Consider the following 21,830-nt stretch of genomic DNA (forward strand, 5'->3'; position numbering starts at 1 on the left):
ATTCAGTATTAATTTTAGTGATTATTTTATTAATTTTACATTTAATTTTAAAAACGTCAATACAAGGTTATTTTACAAATTCAACGGTTTTATACCCAAACAAGTCTATTTTCGTAAAATTTAAAATAAATCGATTCAATAATTGACTACTAAATTGATTATTCAAGAACATTAATCGAGTGAAATAAAAGTCGATTATTTTATAACATCCCTAAATTGTAAATTCATATTCAATCGACAATCGCCGTTCTTACGTATACCCAGTTTGTTTCACTTTCACAGTTCATCATGTGTTCATAATTTACTGATAAGTACTGAAAACATACATAAAAACTTAATATACCGTGCATAGTGCTTCATATTCTTCTATTACAAAGCAACATCGTGAAATGTGCAATGTAACAATTCGCGGCGGCTACCACGGTCGTGTTATGTGTTACCGACTTTAGAAAATTATTTTGATAAAATTTTGTTTGTAAACTGTCCAATGTCATTAAGGTGGGCGCCTCGAAGCCGTGTCGAGGGTAATAACGTATCGCGTTAGTGAGTCGGAAAGCGGAGAACGTTCAAGATGCCTGTGACACTCTTAGACAGGTTGCCCTTGCCAAATCTCAAGGTTTACTCGGCGGGTAGTGTTTTATTGTTGTCGGTAGCGGTGTGCTACGCCGTGAACGTGACAAATGACCCGAATTGGAGAGCGAACGCAACCCTGCAGCGGCAGGAGCCCGTAGCGGACGCAGACGCGAGCATGGAGCAGGCCGGCGTCGCGGCGCCCGGCGCCAACTCTACGCGGGACGTCTCCGAGCAGATCGTGGAAGTTATGACTTTCATGATGCAGGAGCCACTTTGTATGTGGGTGAGTATTATGAAAAAAAAAAAAAATTTATTATAATAGTTATTAAAATTCCAGCCACAGTTGTTTTTCTAATCTATAAAATACTACAATGTTTATGTAGACCTGACATGCATAACAATACTTGTTTTTTTCTTGAAATTCTACTTTTTGTTAAATAAATATTCGGTATATAAATTAGGTTTCACCTTCATTAAGCGGTATTTATTGGAGGCCATATAATTTATATATTTTCAAGTATGTATGTAGTAGTTATTGCATAATATTTTTAAACCTACCATGGTGCCAATTTTAATAATATTTTTAGTTGCTGTTAAATAAACTGGATTGAATTTGCAACCCTTTACAAAAAAGATTTTCTTTTTTTTATCAATTTATAAATCCTTAGTTTTTGTCTTTGTAAAACTTAACTGACTGCCAATATGAAGGAAGAGATGAGAATAAATTTAATAGATTAGTATATTAGAAAATTATAGAATCTATCACTGCTAATCTACTAATGCCAAAAAAATAGCACTATAAATTCAGAGCTTTTCATTGTATCAGAATTGGAGTCACCAAAAAAAAAAGAAACAATTCAGTTTAAAAAGAATTACTTTGCATTGAGCAAAATAGTGGGGAGTTTTATGAACTAAGGTTAGTGCCCTCCATTCCGCAAATGTCTTGTCACTAGTGAGTAAGTCTACCCAGTAGGCTTATATAAAATAAATATTCTTTGAATACAATTATTGAAAAGAAGATAAAAAAAATATAATGTCATATGATTAGGCTTATCTGATAAGCATTTAGTTATGTTTATATTAAAATCATGCTTATCAACTACATCTCACATATAGTGTTTTTCATTAACAAACAAACATCTTGCTGAAACACATAATTTTGAAACAGTCATCAATCAAGTTGCCTTTCGAAGTGAAAGGGCACTATCTAGGGTTTAGGATAGCACTAGGATGGAGTATAGAGTCCATTGCACTGGCCAAGTTTGTATGTATGTATGTACAAAGATGTTTTTATACTTCATAAACTAATGTGATAATTAAATGTTAAAATGCACTTAACTTTGAAAGGTTTGTGCTTGGGATTCAAACCTTTTATTCCAAATTTAAAGGCCCAATTCCAGATCAATTTCTGCTTGATATTGAAAATAAAATACTACCAATATATTAGTAAAATCATAAAGAAGAATCAGTTACATCTCACATTAGCTAAACAAGTTTTTAGATATGATTATTGTATGCTGTCCTTGTCTAGTTGTCTTGTATAGTTTAATAGTAGATAGACTAGCTTAATTAACACAATTAAGATGTATAAACCTTGATAAACGAATGCCTTGGAAATACAAGCTGAACATTAACATAAAGCTATTTATTCCATATTTCTAAGCAAGAAATATAAATAATATTTCTTATTCCAATACTTTATTTTAGAATTTTTATGCATTATGCAATAAGATATTTCAGAACAATAAGTCATTACAAAATATATTCCAACATTTCTTTCAACATGTTTTGTGTCATATGCAAGTATTATTTAATAAATTGGTTTCTATACTAGTCATTGATAAGCACAAGTACATACTATTTCTATTTTTTTACACTTGATTGTATACAGGGTGAATCTCCATAAAGTGCACATATTGAAACAGGTAAAATTAAACCGCATTTTGTCGACAAAAAAAATAAAAAAAATAATAAAAAAAATTTTTTTTGGGTTTTACGACCCTTTGAAGTTTTTTTTTTTGGAATTGTGCACCTAAAGTAAATAAATTGCTATAACTTTTGAACTAAAAGAGTTATCATGTTCAAACAAAAATTACAATGAATGCCAATTATAGGCCGTACTGATCGATGAAAAAAACAAAACAAAAAAGCTTATCTTCCCAGAAAAAAGTAGTCAGATTAGTGTGAAAAAAGCAATTTTTTTAGGTTAAATTTCAGTAATCGTGAATTTCCTAAAAATAATCTAGGCTTTTTATTTTATTTTTATTATTTAATGTAATTCTACGTCGTATTAGCTTTCAAACACTAAAAATAGCATGCCTCTAACTTAAGTATAAAGTTTCCTACGAGCGCTTAAACAAAGGCAGTTTTTAAGGGTGTTGGTAATAAATAACATTTTTAATACAAACTAGTGTTTTTTTTTTAATTATTAAAGATTTATTTTATTACAGTTTTATCACTTTAATATCGTCAAAAATAAGAAACTACCATGAATTTACCATTGAAACATATTTTTGATAGTTTTCTTTGTTTATATTTTGGACATCTAATTATGGGTCGGACTATACCAGTTTTATTAGGGCGCACGTGCGTCGCGTCATGAGTATCTTTTTTGAAACGTTCCTAGCAAACTTTATACTTGAGTTAGAGGCGTGGTTTTTTTAGTGTTTGAAAGCTAATACGACGTAGAATTGCATTAAACAATAATAAAAAAATAAAATGCCTAGATTATTTCGAGGAAATTGATGATTACTGAAAATTTTACCTAAAAAAAGTGCTTTTTTGCACTAATCTGACATTTTTTTCCTGGGAAGATGATTTTTTTTTGTTTTTTTTTCATGGATCATTACGGCCCATCATTGGCAATCATTGTTATATTTGTTTGAACCTGATAACCCTCTTAGTTTAAAAGTTATAGCGATTTATTTACTTCAGGTGCACAATTCCCAAAAAAAAATTCAAAAGGTCGTAAAACCCAAAAAAAAATTTTTTTTATTTTTTTATATTTTTTTTTGTCGACAAAATGCGGTTTAATTTTACCTGTTTCAATATGTGCACTTTATGGAGATTCACCCTGTATATTGAAAATTAGAAATAATTTGTATATATTTTTTGCTTTAATTATTTTCTTGTTATTTGGTTAGAAAGTTATTATCCTTGTTTTAACATAGTAAAAAATAAGTTGTACAAAACTTATAATATTAATAATTTCTCAGTTTTGCATTTTGAAATTTGAAACACATGCAACACTAGAAGAGTGAGGCTTAACCATATTTAAAAGCAATAGTCCATTTCAGTCCAGTCCATTGACATAGGCTATTGTTTGACATGACAATCAGAATGTAAATAATGAATATTTTATTTTGTTTAATTTAATATTATAAATTAGGCACACTGCGGTACATATAGATTTGTAACACATATTATACATAAATTTGTCTTTCTACATTTTTTTTTTTTTTATAATATAGGAGTAGCAGACGAGAATGCAGTCCACCTGATGGTAAGTGGCTACTGCCGCCCATGGACATCTGTAATCAACCCCAGATAGGATTAGATATTCCTACCTGAGGTCGGCCACAGATGCGCCGCTACCCCTGAGGACTAAGCTGGAACGCCTCGGAAAAGTATGTCTCCCTTACCACACCCTTCAAACCGGAACACAGCAGCGCCTAACACTGCGGTTATTAGGTAGAAATAGGTGTGGCGGTGGTGCCGCCGGAGTCGAACCACAAAGGGTTCTACCACCTTCAAACTCCTTTGTGTAGGCAATGTACTTAAAAGGGATCACAAAGGCTTTTTGTCAGTAATTAATATATATTTGCCACTTGTCACGCCTACTGCAGAATCTACTGTGAATATTAACTTATTAATAGTATAATAAATAATAACATATAACTAATTAATTTACTCATGTAATAATATTCTTTGTTCAGTAATATAACCTTACATGTAAGGACATATGAAATAAAGCACTTCACGGCAATTTGTGGTCTCACAAGCTTGATGTGTTTAATGTCTCTTGATGACATTTAGCAAAATGTGGCTAATAATATGCCAGGGAAATATAAAACTGATGTCATTAAATTCGTGCAAGCTGTTGTGTTTTATTTTGTGTTTGATTCAAATAAAAATAAAATTCTTGATACCTGGCCATGCTACGTTTTTAAGTTCGCGGAATGAGGGACAAGGAGCGAAAATAAAATGTCAAAATTATTTTTCTTTTTCTACATATTCTCCTGCAAGACGAATGCATTTTTCAGATCTTTGTATTAACTTATTTAAACCCTCATAAAAAAATGTTTTGTCCTTGTCGGAAAAATACGAGGAAATTGCGTCCTTTACTTCTTCGTCTGTAGAAAATTTCTTTCCACGAAGCTCTTTTTTCATTTTTGGAAAGAGATAATAATCGCTGGGAGCCAGGTCTGGACTATAGGGTGGGTGATTTAAAATATCAAAGCCCACCTTATGCAGGGCAGCCAGTGCAATACGGCTCTTGTGTACGGGCGCATTGTCGTGCAACAGCAGGACACCTCTGGATAATTTTCCTCGTCTTTTTTCTTTGATGGCTTCTTTTAACCGCTCCAAGATTGTTGCGTAATATTCTCCGGTTATAGAGACACCTTTATCTTTGTAATCTATTAACAAAATTCCTTCTGCATCCCAAAAGACTGTCGCCATGAGTTTGCCGGCCGATTGTGACACCTTAAACTTTTTAGGAGGTGCTGTACCCTTTTTATGCCACTGCATGGAGTCTTGTTTAGACTCAGGTTCATAATGGTGAACCCAAGTTTCATCTCCAGTAACAATTCGATTCAGTACAATATCCTTATCTTCTCCACACAGGTTCAAAAACGCACGGGAACATTCAACGCGCTGTTGTTTCTGAGGCGGCGTGAGCATTCTCGGCACCCACCGCACGCTGACCTTAGTCATGCCAAGATGGTCATGCAGAATTTTAAAAATGGTTGTATCCGATACTCCAACCATTTCTGCAAGCTGTTTCTTCTTTAGCCGAGCATCATCCAGTACTAATTTTTCGACTTCCGCTATCGTTTCCGGAATGGTCACCTCAACAGACCGTCCTGGTCGTGGGTCGTCTTCAAGTGAATCCCTGCCTTGCTTAAAAAGGTTGTTCCACTTGTAAACCATCGTTTTTCCAGGGCAAGAGTCCCCGTAAACCGATGACATCTCTTCCATTATGATTTGCACAGACTTTCCTTGCTTGGTAAGGAACTTTATAACGGCGCGATGCTCGATTTTCTCCATACTTCCAATTTTCTTCCGGAATGAGTTGTTTAATTGTCGATAGTTTTAAAACTAATGATGCAATTGTGATAAAACTTTATATTTATACTATTTATGAGTCACTTAACACGTACCGCCCTTAACGAGCCCGCTATCCCCCCTTCAACCCTGCCATTCCGCGGACTTAAAAACGCACCCTCGTATGTTTCATAATTTTATCCTGCAATGTAGAAATAAATATAATTAGATGGTTCTTGGAGATTTTGTAATAACTAAAAGTTTGTAGACATCTAACTAAGCAAAAGTTAAATTGTGTTTGTTTGTTTGTTTGTTTGCTTGCTATGCTTTGACGCCTTAACTACCAAAACAATTCTCATGAAATTTTGTACACGCGTTGTCGGAGGTCCAGAAACTTACATAGGATACCTATTATTCCGATTAAAAGTACTCATCCTGACGGATATAAAAAAAAAACGATTCATCAACCCCTGATATCGAGCGAAGTCGTGAGTAAAAGGTAGTACACTTACAAGTCTCCTTTTAATTTCCGCCTTTTTAGAAATTCGCTTATTGTATTTAGGTTAAATTAGTATTCATTACTTTTACCGCTAAAATTAACGACTGCCAAATATTCGAACATAAATTTTTACCGTTAGTTAAAGAGTCTTAACGCATACATTTGTCTTCATTTTTGTTGTTGAATTCAGGTCACAGAACTCACTGCGTGTAACTTTTTTAATTTTTATAATTATAAAGTCTAATTAAATTAATCACGATTCTCACAATTATTTTATTTTAATTAAATTTGACGATATAAATTAAGTAAAATTATAGTAGTACCTACATAGGAGTTTTTAAGGTTTACTGGGCATACAATCCTAATCGAGTCTAGTTAAATGATTGCGTACAATTAATATTTTTTTTTTTATTTTTTTTATTATCGTTTAACCTGAGGATTCGGCAGACGTGCTACCTGATGGAAAGTAGTCAACGCCGCCTATGGACATTTGCAACACCAGAGGAGTCGCCAATGCATCGCCGGCTTTGTATGAGAGCTCTTTTTGCACCTTTTTTGAAGAGCCCCATGTCATAGCGCTCCGGGAATACCTCAGGAGGAAGTTCATTCCACATCTTACACGTCCGCGGCAAGAACGTCCGTGCAAACCGAACCGTGGAGGACCGCCACGAGTCCAGTTGGTGTGGATGGAACTTCATCCTTCGGCGAGTGGTGCGATGGAGGAATGGTGACGTAGGCACCAGGTCAAATAGTTCCTCGGAACACCCACCATTGTAAAGCCGGTAGAACACACAGAGGGAACCTATGTCCCTCCGCAAACTCAAAGGTTCTAACCGATCGGAGATCACCGGGTCGTTGACGATTCGGACCGCGCGTTTCTGCACGGAGTCAAGTGGGTTAAGTTGGTATTGGGGCGCCCCTGCCCAGAGATGTGAGCAGTACTCCATGTGGGGTCTCACTTGCGCCTTATAAAGCAGAAGGAGTTGCCCCGCGCTGAAGTACCGCTTCGCTCTGTTCAAGAAAACTGGGCGTTTTCTTGATGCCAACTTCGCCTTAACATTTAAATGACCCCGGTACTGCACGTCACACGATATGTCAACTCCCAGGATCCCCACACTTTTACCAATGGTGAGCGGGATACCTTGGAACCGTGGCGCTATGACGAATGGGGTTTTTTAGCGGTAAACGCGCAGACTTGTGTCTTCGTGGGGTTAAACTCAACAAGGTTAAGTCGACCCCATATCGAGACCTGCTCCAGAGAGTCCTCGATTTCAGACATAAGTCGGATTCTGCTTTCTTCCACGAGAGTCCGAGAGGTATTTGCGCGGCCTGTATACGTAGCGTCTCCCGTACTATCATCTGTATAGCAATGTATGTTGCCTACTTGTTGCAACATATCATTGATATGCAGAATGAATAGTGTGGGAGATAGGACTGAGCCCTGGGGCACGCCAGCGTTTACAGGTTTCGTGTCAGAGCAGCATCCGTCGACGTTATTTGATGTGCCGCTCCGACAGAAAGCTGGTTGCCCATGCGCATAACCTCTCAGGTTATGCGCATGGGCAACCAGGCATGGCGCATGGGCAACCCATAACCTCTCAGTTCCTTGCGAACTAATTTTCGATATTTAGTGCTTAAAGTTTTTGATCTAGCTTTCATTCATGTTGGTGCCTACGCGTAATACCTATAAGTGAGGCGTAGTATAACAGGTAGGACACAGTGGGTACCGACATGAATAATACGTCTCCTCACTATAATACAGACACATTAAATGTTTTATGGAGAACACGTTGTGTATAGTGTTATTAAGATTAGTATTGACGTTCGGGCTCGCGGAAACAATACAGTTGGAAATTCTAATAAAATGCTTTTCCTACGCAAAGGTCATGTATCTGTACACATCGTTCAGGTTTGAGCCTGTTTCACTAAAACATGGTTACGGTGGTGCGTGCTGCTGTTTGCAGAACAGGGCGGTGATTGACCGTAAGCCGTTGATCGGTTATCTATTAAAATTTTGAAATTATTCCTTTAACCTACTCGAATTTAAACTTGATTTGAAGAAGATACTGTAACGATTTATGTGTTACTATCGAACAATTTACGTTTGGTACTTTGTAGTTTCGACAAAATGTTTATATGTAGGAAATCCCTATAATAGCACTAATTAATTCAGTATTTAATCGAAAATAATAAAGAAACCGTTCGCAAGTTTAGAGATAAAAAGATTAAAGCAATTGATATCATAACAGCACAGATATAGTAACGAGGATGTATCCAATCCAATTTGGACACAAACGGTAAAAACAAGCTTAACTGATGCACCGATAAAGGCAAAAGTAAAGCTTTCTAATGACATTAAATAGGAAAATATCACTGGGCCATTGATAAAAATATACAACGTATAGAAAGTTAGAAACAGCAACTAATCGTTTTTAGTTGTAATATATTACCTACAGACAAAGTATGCAAGATATGTGTAATTAAAATTGTACGTATGGACCTTCGTTTGAGCGGAAACAAGCTTAGTTGATCCTTCCGCGTCTACTTCCTCATATCGTAACTGGAAGAGGAGACTAATTACTCAAACATGAACCTACTTGAAATTTTAAATGTAAATGTATAAAATATCAATAAATAATTACTGCAAAGCAATTTTTATAACCATACCGTCTGTTTCTTACCAATATCAACAAGTATCAAATAAATAAAAATATTATAGGTTTATAATAAATTAAGTTTTCATAGTCAACCTAACCAGTGCGGTTATATAAAACTGCTACTAATATGCCTAAATAATGTTCAGTAAATAATGCTCTTGACCTCTGCAAACCTAAGTTCTTCATTGTAAATATGTATAGATAAATATTTACTATCACGATTTAAATATTTTGTGTGTAATTTTAAAATAACCACTTAATAATTTTATGTCAATATATTTGGGTAGATTATGCGCAAAGAGAAGCGTTATAGGGAAACATGACACTTTTTGATCGAAAATATTTTGGGATACATATTAAGTAAAATTTAAGAACCGTTAAGGGTGCACGCAATTAGAACGACGCGAGCACGACAATCCACGTGTCTTATGTAAACATAGTGCCGGCATTAAATACATTGTATAACCTAGCTTATAGCCTATTTTTGCATTTAATTATATTTAACATTCTTCCCACGTCCACATACTATATGGCCACGGGAAGATTATGGCCAAGGTTAATCCCGAGATCTCAAGAGCAGTCGACTTTCACTCTACGTCTCGAGTTTATTTTAAACGCTCCACACGCTATTGTTATTCCATCTTATAATAAATATACCGCGATGCATTTATAACTAAGTTCGTGTAACTTGGTTGTCTGCGATCAAGTCTGTTATATTACTTTTATGTAGTGGTGGTAAGAAGAAGAATTAAAAGCTGCAGTGGTAAAAAAGTAAATCGATCCGTATTCGTGGCACATAGATATGTATTTAGAAAATAAATACGGCTTTATTTTATAAATATTTTTATACATTTATATACATATTTTATACATATACACATATCATTGTGTTGTCAATAGCAAGGTTTATTTGTAATTTATTATTGTTGTAGATTTTTACCCGTAGAAACCATTATAATTTTAATGAGGCTAAACGTGATGATCAATGATCAAGTATACAAAAATTAATCACTCTGAAAGGTCAGTGGCAAATTTTGTACTACGTCACTACACAAGTATATATGTATGTTAATCAAATTCAAAAGGCAACAAATTTATTTTGTAAGGCATATCAACTTCAATTCAATGAAGCCAAGAACTTAAGATAGTAGAGCGTAGGCAAGATTTCTGTCCCGCTTGGAGTTGGTTTCAAATGTTCATAGGTGGCAGAGATAAATTATAATCAGGTGAGCTGTACTCCCTTTAGTCATGTGCCGTTTTCTACGGGAAAAAGCTATAAAATGACAGGTATTGTGGAAAATATTATTTGCATGCGTCTGTGTTTTTCCACACTTCTCAGAATGTATGTACAAGCCAGATTACAAAAAAGTAGCGATCATGCAATTTATGTGTAGTGGAAGTTTCTTAAATTAGATTTTTAATTTTCATGAAATTATTTTGGTATCCTAAATGTTACTTTTTCGTTTCATTTTTATCTAGAATTAACTTCCAGAACATTCACAATGGTAGGTATAACTAATGTTTGTCCCTGTAGTCTCGGGACTAGAATAGGGCTACGATATCCCCTGCCTGTCGTAAGAGGCGACTAAAAGGGGGCTTCTGGGGTTGCGGGCGGCAAGGGTGGGTGGGCTCGAACCGTCCAGCAAGTAACCCCGGGAAGGACGACGGTGTGTGTGGCCGCATACCGTTGTAACACTAGGTGTGTGGGAGGAGCGTAAACTGCTCCCCCAGGGAAGAGCCCGATTTGGGCATCGCGCTCGGAGGACTCCGGTTGTGTTCCATCGGAGATCCCGGAGTTCTTCACCAAGCGCCGAGGACGGCCACCGGGGGGGTTTTAGTGCGGTAAAAATCCCACATAACCCGGCGTCGCTCCCACGTCGACGGGTACCTTTTGAAGGTTTCCCCCTCGCAAACAAATAAAAAAGGTATAACTAATGTTATATGCATTAGTATACAGAGTACAAAGTCACCAGATGCGTTTCTGAAAAAGCGTTTTCAAATGTTTTGATGCGGCTTGGAAGCTGGATTGGAATAAATTAGGGCGATGTGTAGCGAGCCGGCGTCAAGGTGACTCTACGAAATGTGCAAGGCGATCGGCGCCGGCTCGCAGCGCTCGCGATTTGAGGACACGGCCGCGAAGGCAATTGACCGAACGCCGCGCTCCTATAGCATAAAGTCCACGTAGTATTTGCAATTAATACCAATCAATCTTTTTTACTTTTTGGATAAACCTGCGACGCCAAATGACACGTTTCTTGCACTTGACAGCGTTTGAATATATATAAAGTTTGGGTTAGGATAGGTTTGGCGATGACAAAAATATGACGCATGAACTGACTTGTTTATTGTTCTATATGCATTTTCTGAGAATCTTAAGAAAATTGGAGAATCTTAAGACAACTGCCACGTAAAAATGACAATGGCCAAGTCTATGTACGTTGTACATACTATTATTGTTTTATCTCCAATTGTAAATGTTGCAATGTTACTTTTGTATTATGCCAGTGCATTTAGTACCCAACAAACTTGTGGCCATATCTCTGAGAATCTCGAAAATCTGGTCAAAATTGTGACTCAACATTCGAAAAAAGTGTCTCGATTTAAGTTAATATTGACAGTAGAATGTAGAACCTGTTCAGAAAAGTTTGTGAGAAATTTTAGAAGGTCAGCGAATAACTGAATATGTAACTGTATTGTTCGATAAATACTTACTCATATTAGGATCGAGAACGCAGTTTACTTTTACTCCACATTATAATTCAAGATTTTAAACATGAAAACACAACTAGATCGGAAGTAAAATATGATTAAAGAAGGTTCTCATAAGAAATGAGTTAATATGTTCTAAAAGGAAATAATTAATTCGTTTAAACTGTGTTACCCAGTTAATGAAATGTTTTTAATATTGGAATATAAATTATATGTTTAACGAGCTTTTGCCCGCGGCTTCGCTCGCGTTACGAAGTAATATTTTTAATACCCTATTTTATCACTTTGGGGGTAGAATTGATCAAAATCCTTTCTTAGCGGATGCCTACGTCATAACATCTACCTGCATGCCAAATTTTAGCCCGATGCGTCCAGTGGTTTGGGCTCTAGGTTGATAGATCACTACGTCAGTCAGTCACCTTTGAATTATATATATTTAGATATTTGTTGTAGCAAATGTCTGTTCATTGTTTTTTTGCGAAAAAAAATGCGACTTTATGTTCATACAGTCGACTATTACGGCAGCCTGTACAAGAGAGATCAGAATTCGTCATGAACAACTCCGATAATCAAATTATAGTACTGCGCTAAATAACACACAAAGTAGAGTAAAGAATATGGCGTACTCCTAAATAGTAAAATACTTTGTCTTTGTAGTATGGGAACCAGTTGAATTCGGTTTCTAGTAAAGTTATTTAAAAAAATATCTTAACCAACATGGTGACTACGTTCATCACTTATCCTATATACTTACTTTATCAAATAATGTTCTGTGAGTTCTAAAACAACTTTTGAATACTCCATATTGAGATTTATTACAACTCATTAAATTCTTCTTCATGAATCACTACAGTAAATGTATGAACCGAATGTCGAACTTAATGTGACTTTCGAGAAGCAAGCGCCATGAGCGAAAGCCTGGTCGTCTTGAAATGGCCGGCTCGCTTAAATGTGCAAAACATTGCTTTTGAACCGTTACCGCATTACCGAAGCGAAAGAAAGGAGAAAACTGATTAAAGGTGTTGATTTACTACGAGATGGAAGAAATGTAGAGCTTTGAGTCCCAGACAAGACTTCATTCAGTGACAACAAAACACTCTAGTCTACAGGTACGAGTAGATAAAGAATCCTAAACAACATTGCAGTAGTGAGATCGCTTTGGCAAGCAGTATTACTTTGGAGAATTACGTTGAAATAGCGCGGGAAGCACAGGATATTAGACACCCTCTTACAGCCGAATTAACATGGGGTAAAAGCAAGGTCTGTTCCTTCGAATAATACTTTTATCGACTTGTGTAAATTTCCCAAATATTGTTTTATTCCTTACTTAAATAACCCAGAAGCTCTCTGCTTTAGCTAGAATTAGAGTAAAGAGTTAGATTTCGATCGGTTTGGAAATGCAATGAAGTTCTTATTTGAAGGTGGTAGAACCCTTTGTGGTTCGACTCCGGTGGCACCATCGCCACACCTATTTCTACCTAATAACAGCAGTGTTAGGCGCTGCTGTGTTCCGTTTTGAAGGGTGTGTTAAGGGAGACAGACTTTTCCGAGGCGTTCCAACTTAGTCCTCAGGGGTAGCGGCACATATGTGGCCGACCTCACGTAGGAATATCTAATCCTATCTGGGGTTGATTACAGATGTCCATGGACGGCAGTAGCCACTTACCATCAGGTGGACTGCATGCTCGTCTGCTACTCCTATATTATAAAAAAAAGTGTAATAGGTATTCGTATTTTACTTTATATTTGTTATCCTTCTTCCTGAAATAGGTTAGGATAGGTTTTCAACGTTATCGGTGCTATGTCTGCGTGACTATTTTCACATGATGAGTTCTATTTATTTTCAATGTCTTTCAGGCTTTTTTCGTATTAAATTGGTTAATCGTCGTTAAAATAATATTATTAACTTGGTATTTCTTATATTCTTTATTACAGTAAACGACCATTAAATTGTAAAATAATACACCTTGTTTGAAGAATGTATACTGAATATATAGACAGTTTTAGGCACAGTCTGTTTATTAAATCTGAAAGGCAGGTGAGAAAATAATATATCAACTGCTATTATCATCATAATCCTATTACGACGCGCCGTTTTTATTTATATTTGTAAATGTGTTGTGTGTTATATTTTATGCGTCACAGCTTATCTCTGACGTGTGCTCTGTATAAAAACAATAGTACGAGTATATACATTAAACGATAGCGTAACTAGTGTGATCCGGAAAGCCAATGCTTAGGTTGCAATACACATTTTTTTTATCTAGAACGGCAAAGGTTCAATAACAATAGTGTTAGATTATAGTAAGAATGAAGTATTATCGAGTTATTTGAAGCATACTCGTTATAGGACCATTAATGTCTAAAAATAACAATTCATTAAGATATTAATGTATATCGTGTTGAAAATATTTTAGTTGTTCAAACGGGGCAATTATCGCCGAATATACAATACATACTTACTGCGTACTAAGTGACATTTTCCTACAAGTGTTTCGGTGGATACATAAAACAGACTATTCAGAATTAGAAGAGACCAATGCCCAGACGTGATAACTCTGATGAAGACATGAGTAACAATCATAAAACGCAGCAATATTTCATTATAGTTGCATGCACTGTACCTGCTTCTTTTGTACATAAACAACAGTCGCGTCTGCAACTCTGCAACAATAGTATACTTACTCGTATGCTGGGGGGTGAAGCGGGGCACGTATGTACTATGTACTTAAATATCCGGCGCGTGGGAGAGCCCTGCCGCGGCGGTCGGCGCCCACTCGACCAGCTCGGTCAACCTGATTAACCGTGCAATTAGTGCATTTTACTTTTACCTTTTGTTTATCGAACGTTATACACAACCTTAAAAATTCCTAAAGGTTAAATCATCTATAACTACTACTTATAAAATAGTACTTATGCGTATTGACAAAATGTGTCGGTCATAAAGTATTTAATGTACTTATTAAGTCTTCATGATAATTAAATGAAGATACCATGTCATAAGTGGCGACTAAACTGCTCACGTTGAGCTCCTAAAATCCACGTAAAATTTTCCTTATTAATATTTTGGTCCTTTGTGCACACTTGCATCAATCCAATAATAAATATTACCCCTGGGCGAGATCTAGTATCTTTATGAAATGCCTATAAAATGCGGGTATGTAACCTTCGTCAAGAAAAGCATGAACAATTTATAGCGATGTGTCATGTACAACTAATAAGGTGAAGAGGTGATTTCTTTAAGTTATTGAACCCACAGTTCCACATGAGGCGATATCGATTGGAGCGGCAATAAAACTACTCCTCTAAGCCGTGTTGCAGTCGCACGATCACTGAACCTCGCTGTTTATTATAAGATCAATCGACTTGTTTTTTTACCTGTCAACTTGTAGTGGCAGTGAAAGTGTGCGTATGTTGTATTCATAAGGCATTATTTAATTATGTACATTATTATAATATATATTACTTTTTTGAAAGTAACACGGATTATTCATTTTTGGCCACTGCGCCTTTTCAACTTGTTCGGGTAGTTATGCATTATTTAAATTTTGTCAACCTTTCGAATATAATCAATAGTTGGAGGTTTACATAGAGTCTAGAAACAAAGCCAAATTACTAATTCTGGTGTCAAGTGTGTGACAGACTAGAGACGAATAAACAAATTTTACAGGAGTGGTGTTTTTGTTTACATTGCGTTAGTAATACGTATGTGTTAGTGTTAGTACTCACACGTAATGGGAGTTGTTAAAAATAAATTCAGCGTATATTGTACGTTGGCGTTCTTTCATGCGGAATTTTGTTTTGAAGTAACTATGATGCAATCGTTCCCTGCTGTAGGAAGCCAACGAAAATTAGTGTAATAATTCTAATTAAAATTTTAATGTTATTAAACCTAGTCATGCGTGAATCATTAAACGCTTTTTTCTTTGTTTAGCGCAACGAAGTTTGAGATCAACCAAAATTACGGTCATCAGAAAATAGCCACAGAAATTAATTCTAGTGTCATCTCTGTCAAGCTTCACCGTTAGCTTGGCTTACCCTTTTGTTCCCCCTAAATGATTTAGACAAGTCGCATTGAAAGAGCAAACGAAGACAATCCTTTCCGGAGTAGCTCACGACGGTGCCAACTTTCCTCGGTAAGTCGGTACCAAAACAATGTCGATGGCGTCCTTGACATTTGACTGCCTTGAAAACGTGTAAATAACACACTGCCTGTGTCGTCCAGCTTAAATATATTTTGTCTTATTATTCTGACGAATCTGGCCAGGTTTGGCCTATTTAAACAAACTGGTTTATGACATAAATTTACGTTGTTAGTGTTAACTACGTAAATGTTCCTACAAGTCGAAAAACATTATGGCAGACATCATAGAAACGGATTGATATGCGTCGTTTAACTGGATCGGCACATTAATTTGTGTCGGCGACTGACTTACGATATTTTATGCATAATTGTAATTAACTTGTTTTTAAGTCCGACTGTATATGTGTTTATATAAGATTAATAAGAAAATACATTACGTAAGTTTTAGTTTAAGGATAAGACACGGTGGATGGCGCTATCGGTCGCATTTGTAGCATTTTATTAGAGGTTTTACGTATTTTTATGAAAATAGTATTTTAGGTTAAGTTTTTGAGTTTTATACATATTTTATATTTCTAAAGTTTATGTTATCTCCTAGAATATGTTTCTAGCTTCATATTGATGTAAGATTAGTAAGAATCAATTGTGATAATTTCGAGATAATTAGGAATATTGACATGTAAAATGACGTAAGATGTACATTTTTGGAATATTTTCACGAATAACTTTGTAACTAATTTAGGTATGACCATGTAACTTATGTAGCTAGATAGGACTAATTATAAGCATTCCAACAATGTATAACACATATATGTAAATTTTGGGAAATGAATAAATAAAGAGGAAAAACTAGGTCAGCCAAAGTGAAAATGACATGAAAATGGGCCTAAATAAGCGCGGCTCTCTTTACGGTATTGCTCTGGGGTAGCTCAGAAAACCAGTTTTCCGGCTTAAGCATTGTGGTGCCCCTGCCCAGAGATGCGAGCAGTACTCCATGTGGGGCCTCACTTGCGCTTCATAAAGCAGAAAGAGTTGGCCCCCAGTGAAGTGCCCCTTGGCTCTGTTCAGGACGCCCAGTTTCTTTGAAGCCAACTTGGCTTTAACTTCCAAATGACTCCGATACTGCACGTCACACGAGATGTCAACTCCCAGAATCCCTACACTTTTACCAATGGTGAGCGGGGTACTTTGGAACTTAGGCGCTATGACGAATGGGGCTTTTTAGCGGTAAACGCGCAGACTTGTGTCTTCATGGGGTTGAATTCAACAAGGGTAAGACGACCCCATTCCAAGACCTGCTCCAGAGAGTTCTCGATTTCAGACACAAGTCGGATTCTGCTTTCTTCCACGAATGTCCGAGAGGTGTCCGCACGGCCTGTGTACATACCATCTCCCGTGCTATGATCTGCATAGCAATGAGTGCCACCGGTTAATAGCAGCAAATCATTGATATGCAGAATAAAAAGTGTGGGAGATAATACAGACCCTTGGGGCACGCCAGCGTTGATGAGCTCCGTGTCTGAGCAGCACCCGTCAACTACGACCTTAATATGCCGCTCAGACAGAAAGCTGGCTGTCTATGTGCACAACCTCTCGGGAAGACCTTAAGATGGTAACTTCGCGAGAAGGACCCTATGCCAGAGCCGTTCAAAGGCCATAGCGATGTCCAGGCTTACGGCCAATGCCTTCCCGTTGCTCTCAACAGCTTGTTCCCAAAGGTGAATGAGGTACACAAGAAGACCACCAGCTGATCGGCCCTTGCGACAACCATATTGGTCTGTCTTGGTGTTTTTTTATATGTTGCGGTTCCTCCAAATCTTATCAAGCCTATCGACAGCAGATCTTGTTAAAGCGAAGATCGTGTTGGCGGGTTGTTTCTTGACGCCTATTGTCATAATTGTCATTGTTATAAAATATTTTGAAAATATATCATCTTCCTCTAAATGTTTCTTTTATTGTGATACACTCAAGAAATATAGCATAAAACTATAGTTACTGCACTTCCTTGTCGACCCTTTTGTATGAAGTGTAATGAAAATAGTGTGGGCCCAGTGTCGTGGTCACTGTCCATTTTCCCAGACGCGATTACATATGGTATGCAACATGTCAACCTCGAGTTCATACATTGATCGAAACACTTCAATAGGAATATCATCTATATTAATTGCTTTGTCGCGTTTTAATAAGTTAAATAGCAGCGCGTACTTCATCACACCATTAGAATCCTCAATTTTTTAAGAGATCTTTTATTTCAAATCGAACCTTTTATTTAGCTCTCTAACGAAGTTATACAATACGCCAAGTCTCACCTGACATCCAATGCTGATGTTTGTTGATTTTCATAGGTTGTGTCGATTGTATCCATAGATATATTATCCTACTGAATATATCTATGATTGTAACGCTTGTTTAATATGGACTTTTGCATTGTGCCAGAATCCATTGGAGTCAATTTTTATGACTATAACTTTATTTTTTATTTTACTAAAAACCGAAAATACCGAATATCCCGGTTTTTGTGAAATTAAAACCGGTATTAATAAGACCTAAATTTGGCCCGGTATCCCGGTATTTTCGAAATCTCGAATACCGGATTGCGACCCCTAGATCGCACCGTCCGGTCATGCCTTTAGGGGCACGGCGGTTGCGGTCCGCCGCGACGTGGTACACGATGAGTTACCGCTCCCGTCATTCACTCAGACTCGCTCCATAGGGGTATCTGTGTGCATGGCGGGTCGGGACATGCGGTTGTTTGCGGCCTACCGCCCACCTGGTCCCCTCTTTGACCCGCGGGACATCGCTAACATCTTGGACGATGGTATTGCGATTTGCGACCCTGGTGGCCGGCGACCTTAACGCCAAGCATCCGGCTTGGGGCTCGCGCACGGTCAACCCAGCGGGACGCAAACTGCACCATGACTCCGAGGCGATGGGCTATGAGGTGCTTGGGCCAGAGGCACCCACGCACATCCCCTCGGCCGAGTCCCATCGTCCCGATGTCCTGGACATAGTGCTCCACAGGAATCTCCAATACCCGGTGAGTGTGGAGGTGCTGTACGACTTGGACGGGCAGCACCTCCCCATTCTAATCACGCTTGGTCTAGGGGCAGAATGCGTAGCGCCCCCCCGGTTCCGCCGCGTGACGAACTGGGAGAAGTACCAGTCCAGTGTGGAAAACCTTAAGTTCAGTGGCTCGCTTTCCACCCCGGAAGGGGTGGAAGCCGCCGCCCATCTGTTAACAAACACCCTTAAGGATGCTTTGGCGGCGTCCACCGACCACAAACCGGTGGAGAGCCACAAAACCGACCTCCCAGTTCGTCTTAAGGCCAAGCTATACAAAAAGCGTTTGCTGCGTAAGCTTTGGGCCCGCACCCGCTGTCCCCGGATCAAGCGTGAGCTCAACGCACTGGCGGAGGAGCTGTCTGGCGAGATGAGTGCCTGCCGTGGCGCCGCCTGGGACGCGTATGTGGACCAGGCGGGCGAACACGAGAGGTCTCTGCACCACCTCAACAGACAGCTCACTCGCACTAGGGCGGCCGTCTGCCCGCTCCTAGACGGAGAGGGCAGGCGACGCTTCGCGCCTAGAGAACGGGCGGAGATACTTGCGGAGCACTTGTTCGAGCAATTCTCAAACCCCGTAGGCGCTGTCGAAGAACACCACGAGGTAGTGGAGGCGTGGGTTGAGGACTTCGTCGGACGCCCGACACCGCCACCCCAGGGATTGGAGTTCATCTCGCCCTCGGAGACGCGGAAGGTCGCCGCGCGCTTACATCAGCGCAAGGCGCCAGGCCCCGACGGGATCCCCAACTTAGCGCTGAGGATGCTGCCCAGGGGAGCCTTGGTCGCTATGACCAGGCTCTTTAACGGTGTCCTCCGCACGGGCCACTTCCCCACCATCTGGAAGTTGGGGAAGGTCATAGTCCTCCCGAAGCCGGGGAAAGACAGACGTCTCCCGGAAAGCTACCGACCCATCACGCTACTACCTACCATAGCAAAGCTCTTCGAGAGGCTCGCATTGAAACGACTGTCGCGGTCACTTGCTGTAAGGGACGAACAGTTCGGTTTCCGTGCGGGCCACTCGACTACGCTGCAACTGACACGGGTACTCCACCACTTGGCAGACGAGACCAATCGCGGGCGATGCACTGTTGGGGTCTTTCTCGATATCGAGAAGGCCTTCGACCGTGTATGGCATGCTGGCCTCGTCTTCAAATTGTTGGAGTCGCCGGTGTCGGCGCTATTGTGTAGGCTAGTAGCGTCGTTTCTTGATGGGCGGCAGTTCTTCGTGTCGGTAGAGGGCTACGATTCCGACCCCCGCCCCATTCGTGCAGGAGTCCCGCAGGGCAGCTGCCTCTCGCCGCTCCTCTACTCCCTCTATACCAACGACATCCCCACTCTAGAGGGTCACCTCAAAGAGTGGGAGCACGATGCCGTTCTTGCGCTGTTTGCGGACGACAGCGCCTACTTTACCACTTCGCGCAGTCCCGAGTTGGCGGTCGCGAGGATGCAGCGGCTGCTCGACTTGCTACCCGAGTGGCTGGACAAGTGGAAGCTGACCGTCAACGTCGGTAAGACGGTCGCAACACTGTTCAGCCGACACCGTGCTATGCCGTCGCCGCTACGTTTCCGTGATCGGGAAGTAGCTTGGCAGCCCACGGTTAGGTACCTGGGATGTCACATCGATCGCTCGCTGCACATGGTGCCTCAGGTGAACCACGTCATTCACCAGGCCCGTGCTGCACGGGCGATGCTCCGACCGGTGTTGTCATCTCAGCTGCCGACATCCACCAAACTAAGGGTGTACAAGACGTACATCCGATCCCGGTTAACCTACGCGGCGCCTGCATGGTACGCGTTGGTGGCCAAGTCGAACCGCAAACGCATCCAAGCGCAGCAGAACCAGGCCCTACGTGCTATCGTGGGCGCCGGTCGCTACGTGCGGAACGATGTGGTGGCGCGTGACCTCAGGGTTCCGACCATAGAGGAGTTCGTGAGGACGATGTCGGTGCGAATGTTCGCGAAAGCCGACAACGGCCCACACTCCCACCTGAGGGGCATCGCGCCGCTTCACGCTCGTCCTCCTGACGGGCGCCCGCTCCCTAGGGAGCTCATGGGCTAGGATCCCCAGACCATCCAGGGGAGTCCGTCAACCCTCACTCGGGGCAGCGCGAAGACACTCCACCCCCCCCCCCCCCCACAATTATTTCCGTAAGTTCGCCTAACGGCGGAACATAGCACCGGGGGCAGTCGACCCCTTGAGAATTGCCCGGGTAAAGAGGGAGACCTCGAGACCCGTATACCCCACTCCTGGAGGCCCCCCTCAGGCCACAGAGTAGGACGCCCACTTTGCTTGCTTGTAAGCATGGTCTCAGCAGAGAAGAATACGAAGAAGACTCCTGAAGAAGAAGAAGACTCCCGAAGAAGAAGAAGACTCCTGAAGAAGAAGAAGACTCCTGGAGAAGAAGAAGACTCCTGGGGAAGAAGAAGGAAAATCTGAAGACGGAAGCGTTCCTGCGCAAGAAGAGAAAGTAGGGGTTAGGTCGGGATAGGGAAGAGGCTTTGGCTGGCCTACACTCTTGTTTCTATTGCACGTCAATTATTGTTTCTATTGCACGTCACCCCTTCCCCGCACCTACCCTCTCTACGGCACGGGACAGGCGCAACTCCCCGACGCGACGACTACCACTACGAGCGGGCTTCCGGCGCCGGACGGAAGAAGGCCGTCCGTACAACATCACGCCCGCACCCCTATACGGTCGCAGGTTAGGTGGCGGCGTGGCATACCACCACACCGCCGAACACACAGCGCCCCGCGACATCAATTTGCATTTAAATTTTATTGTCACGACTCGGAAGTTAAGTATAAATTAATTTTTAACGTGACTTATCGTTTATTTTATGGTAATTATATGTCCACAATGTACAATTGTACACGTACAAACGCCGATAGCGGTCAGTACAATAAAAGTTGACGATCTATTTACAATACGCACCTGTTTTGTGCTAAGGTACCAAATAGTACATATATGCACAATACTCGTGA

General features: G+C 40.0%; 1 protein-coding gene across 1 annotated transcript in view; it reads left to right on the forward strand.

Moving 5' to 3' along the window:
• The first annotated feature begins 211 nt into the window (after window positions 1-211).
• The window catches only part of LOC140752329 (E3 ubiquitin-protein ligase AMFR), a 57,201-nt gene continuing 35,582 nt past the window's right edge, over window positions 212-21,830 (forward strand). Inside the window, exon 1 of the mRNA XM_073086584.1 lies at window positions 212-856. Within this exon, the coding sequence (XP_072942685.1) occupies window positions 572-856 (285 nt within the window). The 5' untranslated portion in view covers window positions 212-571. The remainder of the gene's footprint in view (window positions 857-21,830) is intronic.

The sequence above is a fragment of the Epargyreus clarus genome, unplaced genomic scaffold (genome assembly GCF_041222505.1).
Source record: "Epargyreus clarus isolate Ecla_fem2 unplaced genomic scaffold, WU_Ecla_fem_2.2 ptg000024l, whole genome shotgun sequence".
Lineage (NCBI taxonomy): Eukaryota > Metazoa > Arthropoda > Insecta > Lepidoptera > Hesperiidae > Epargyreus > Epargyreus clarus.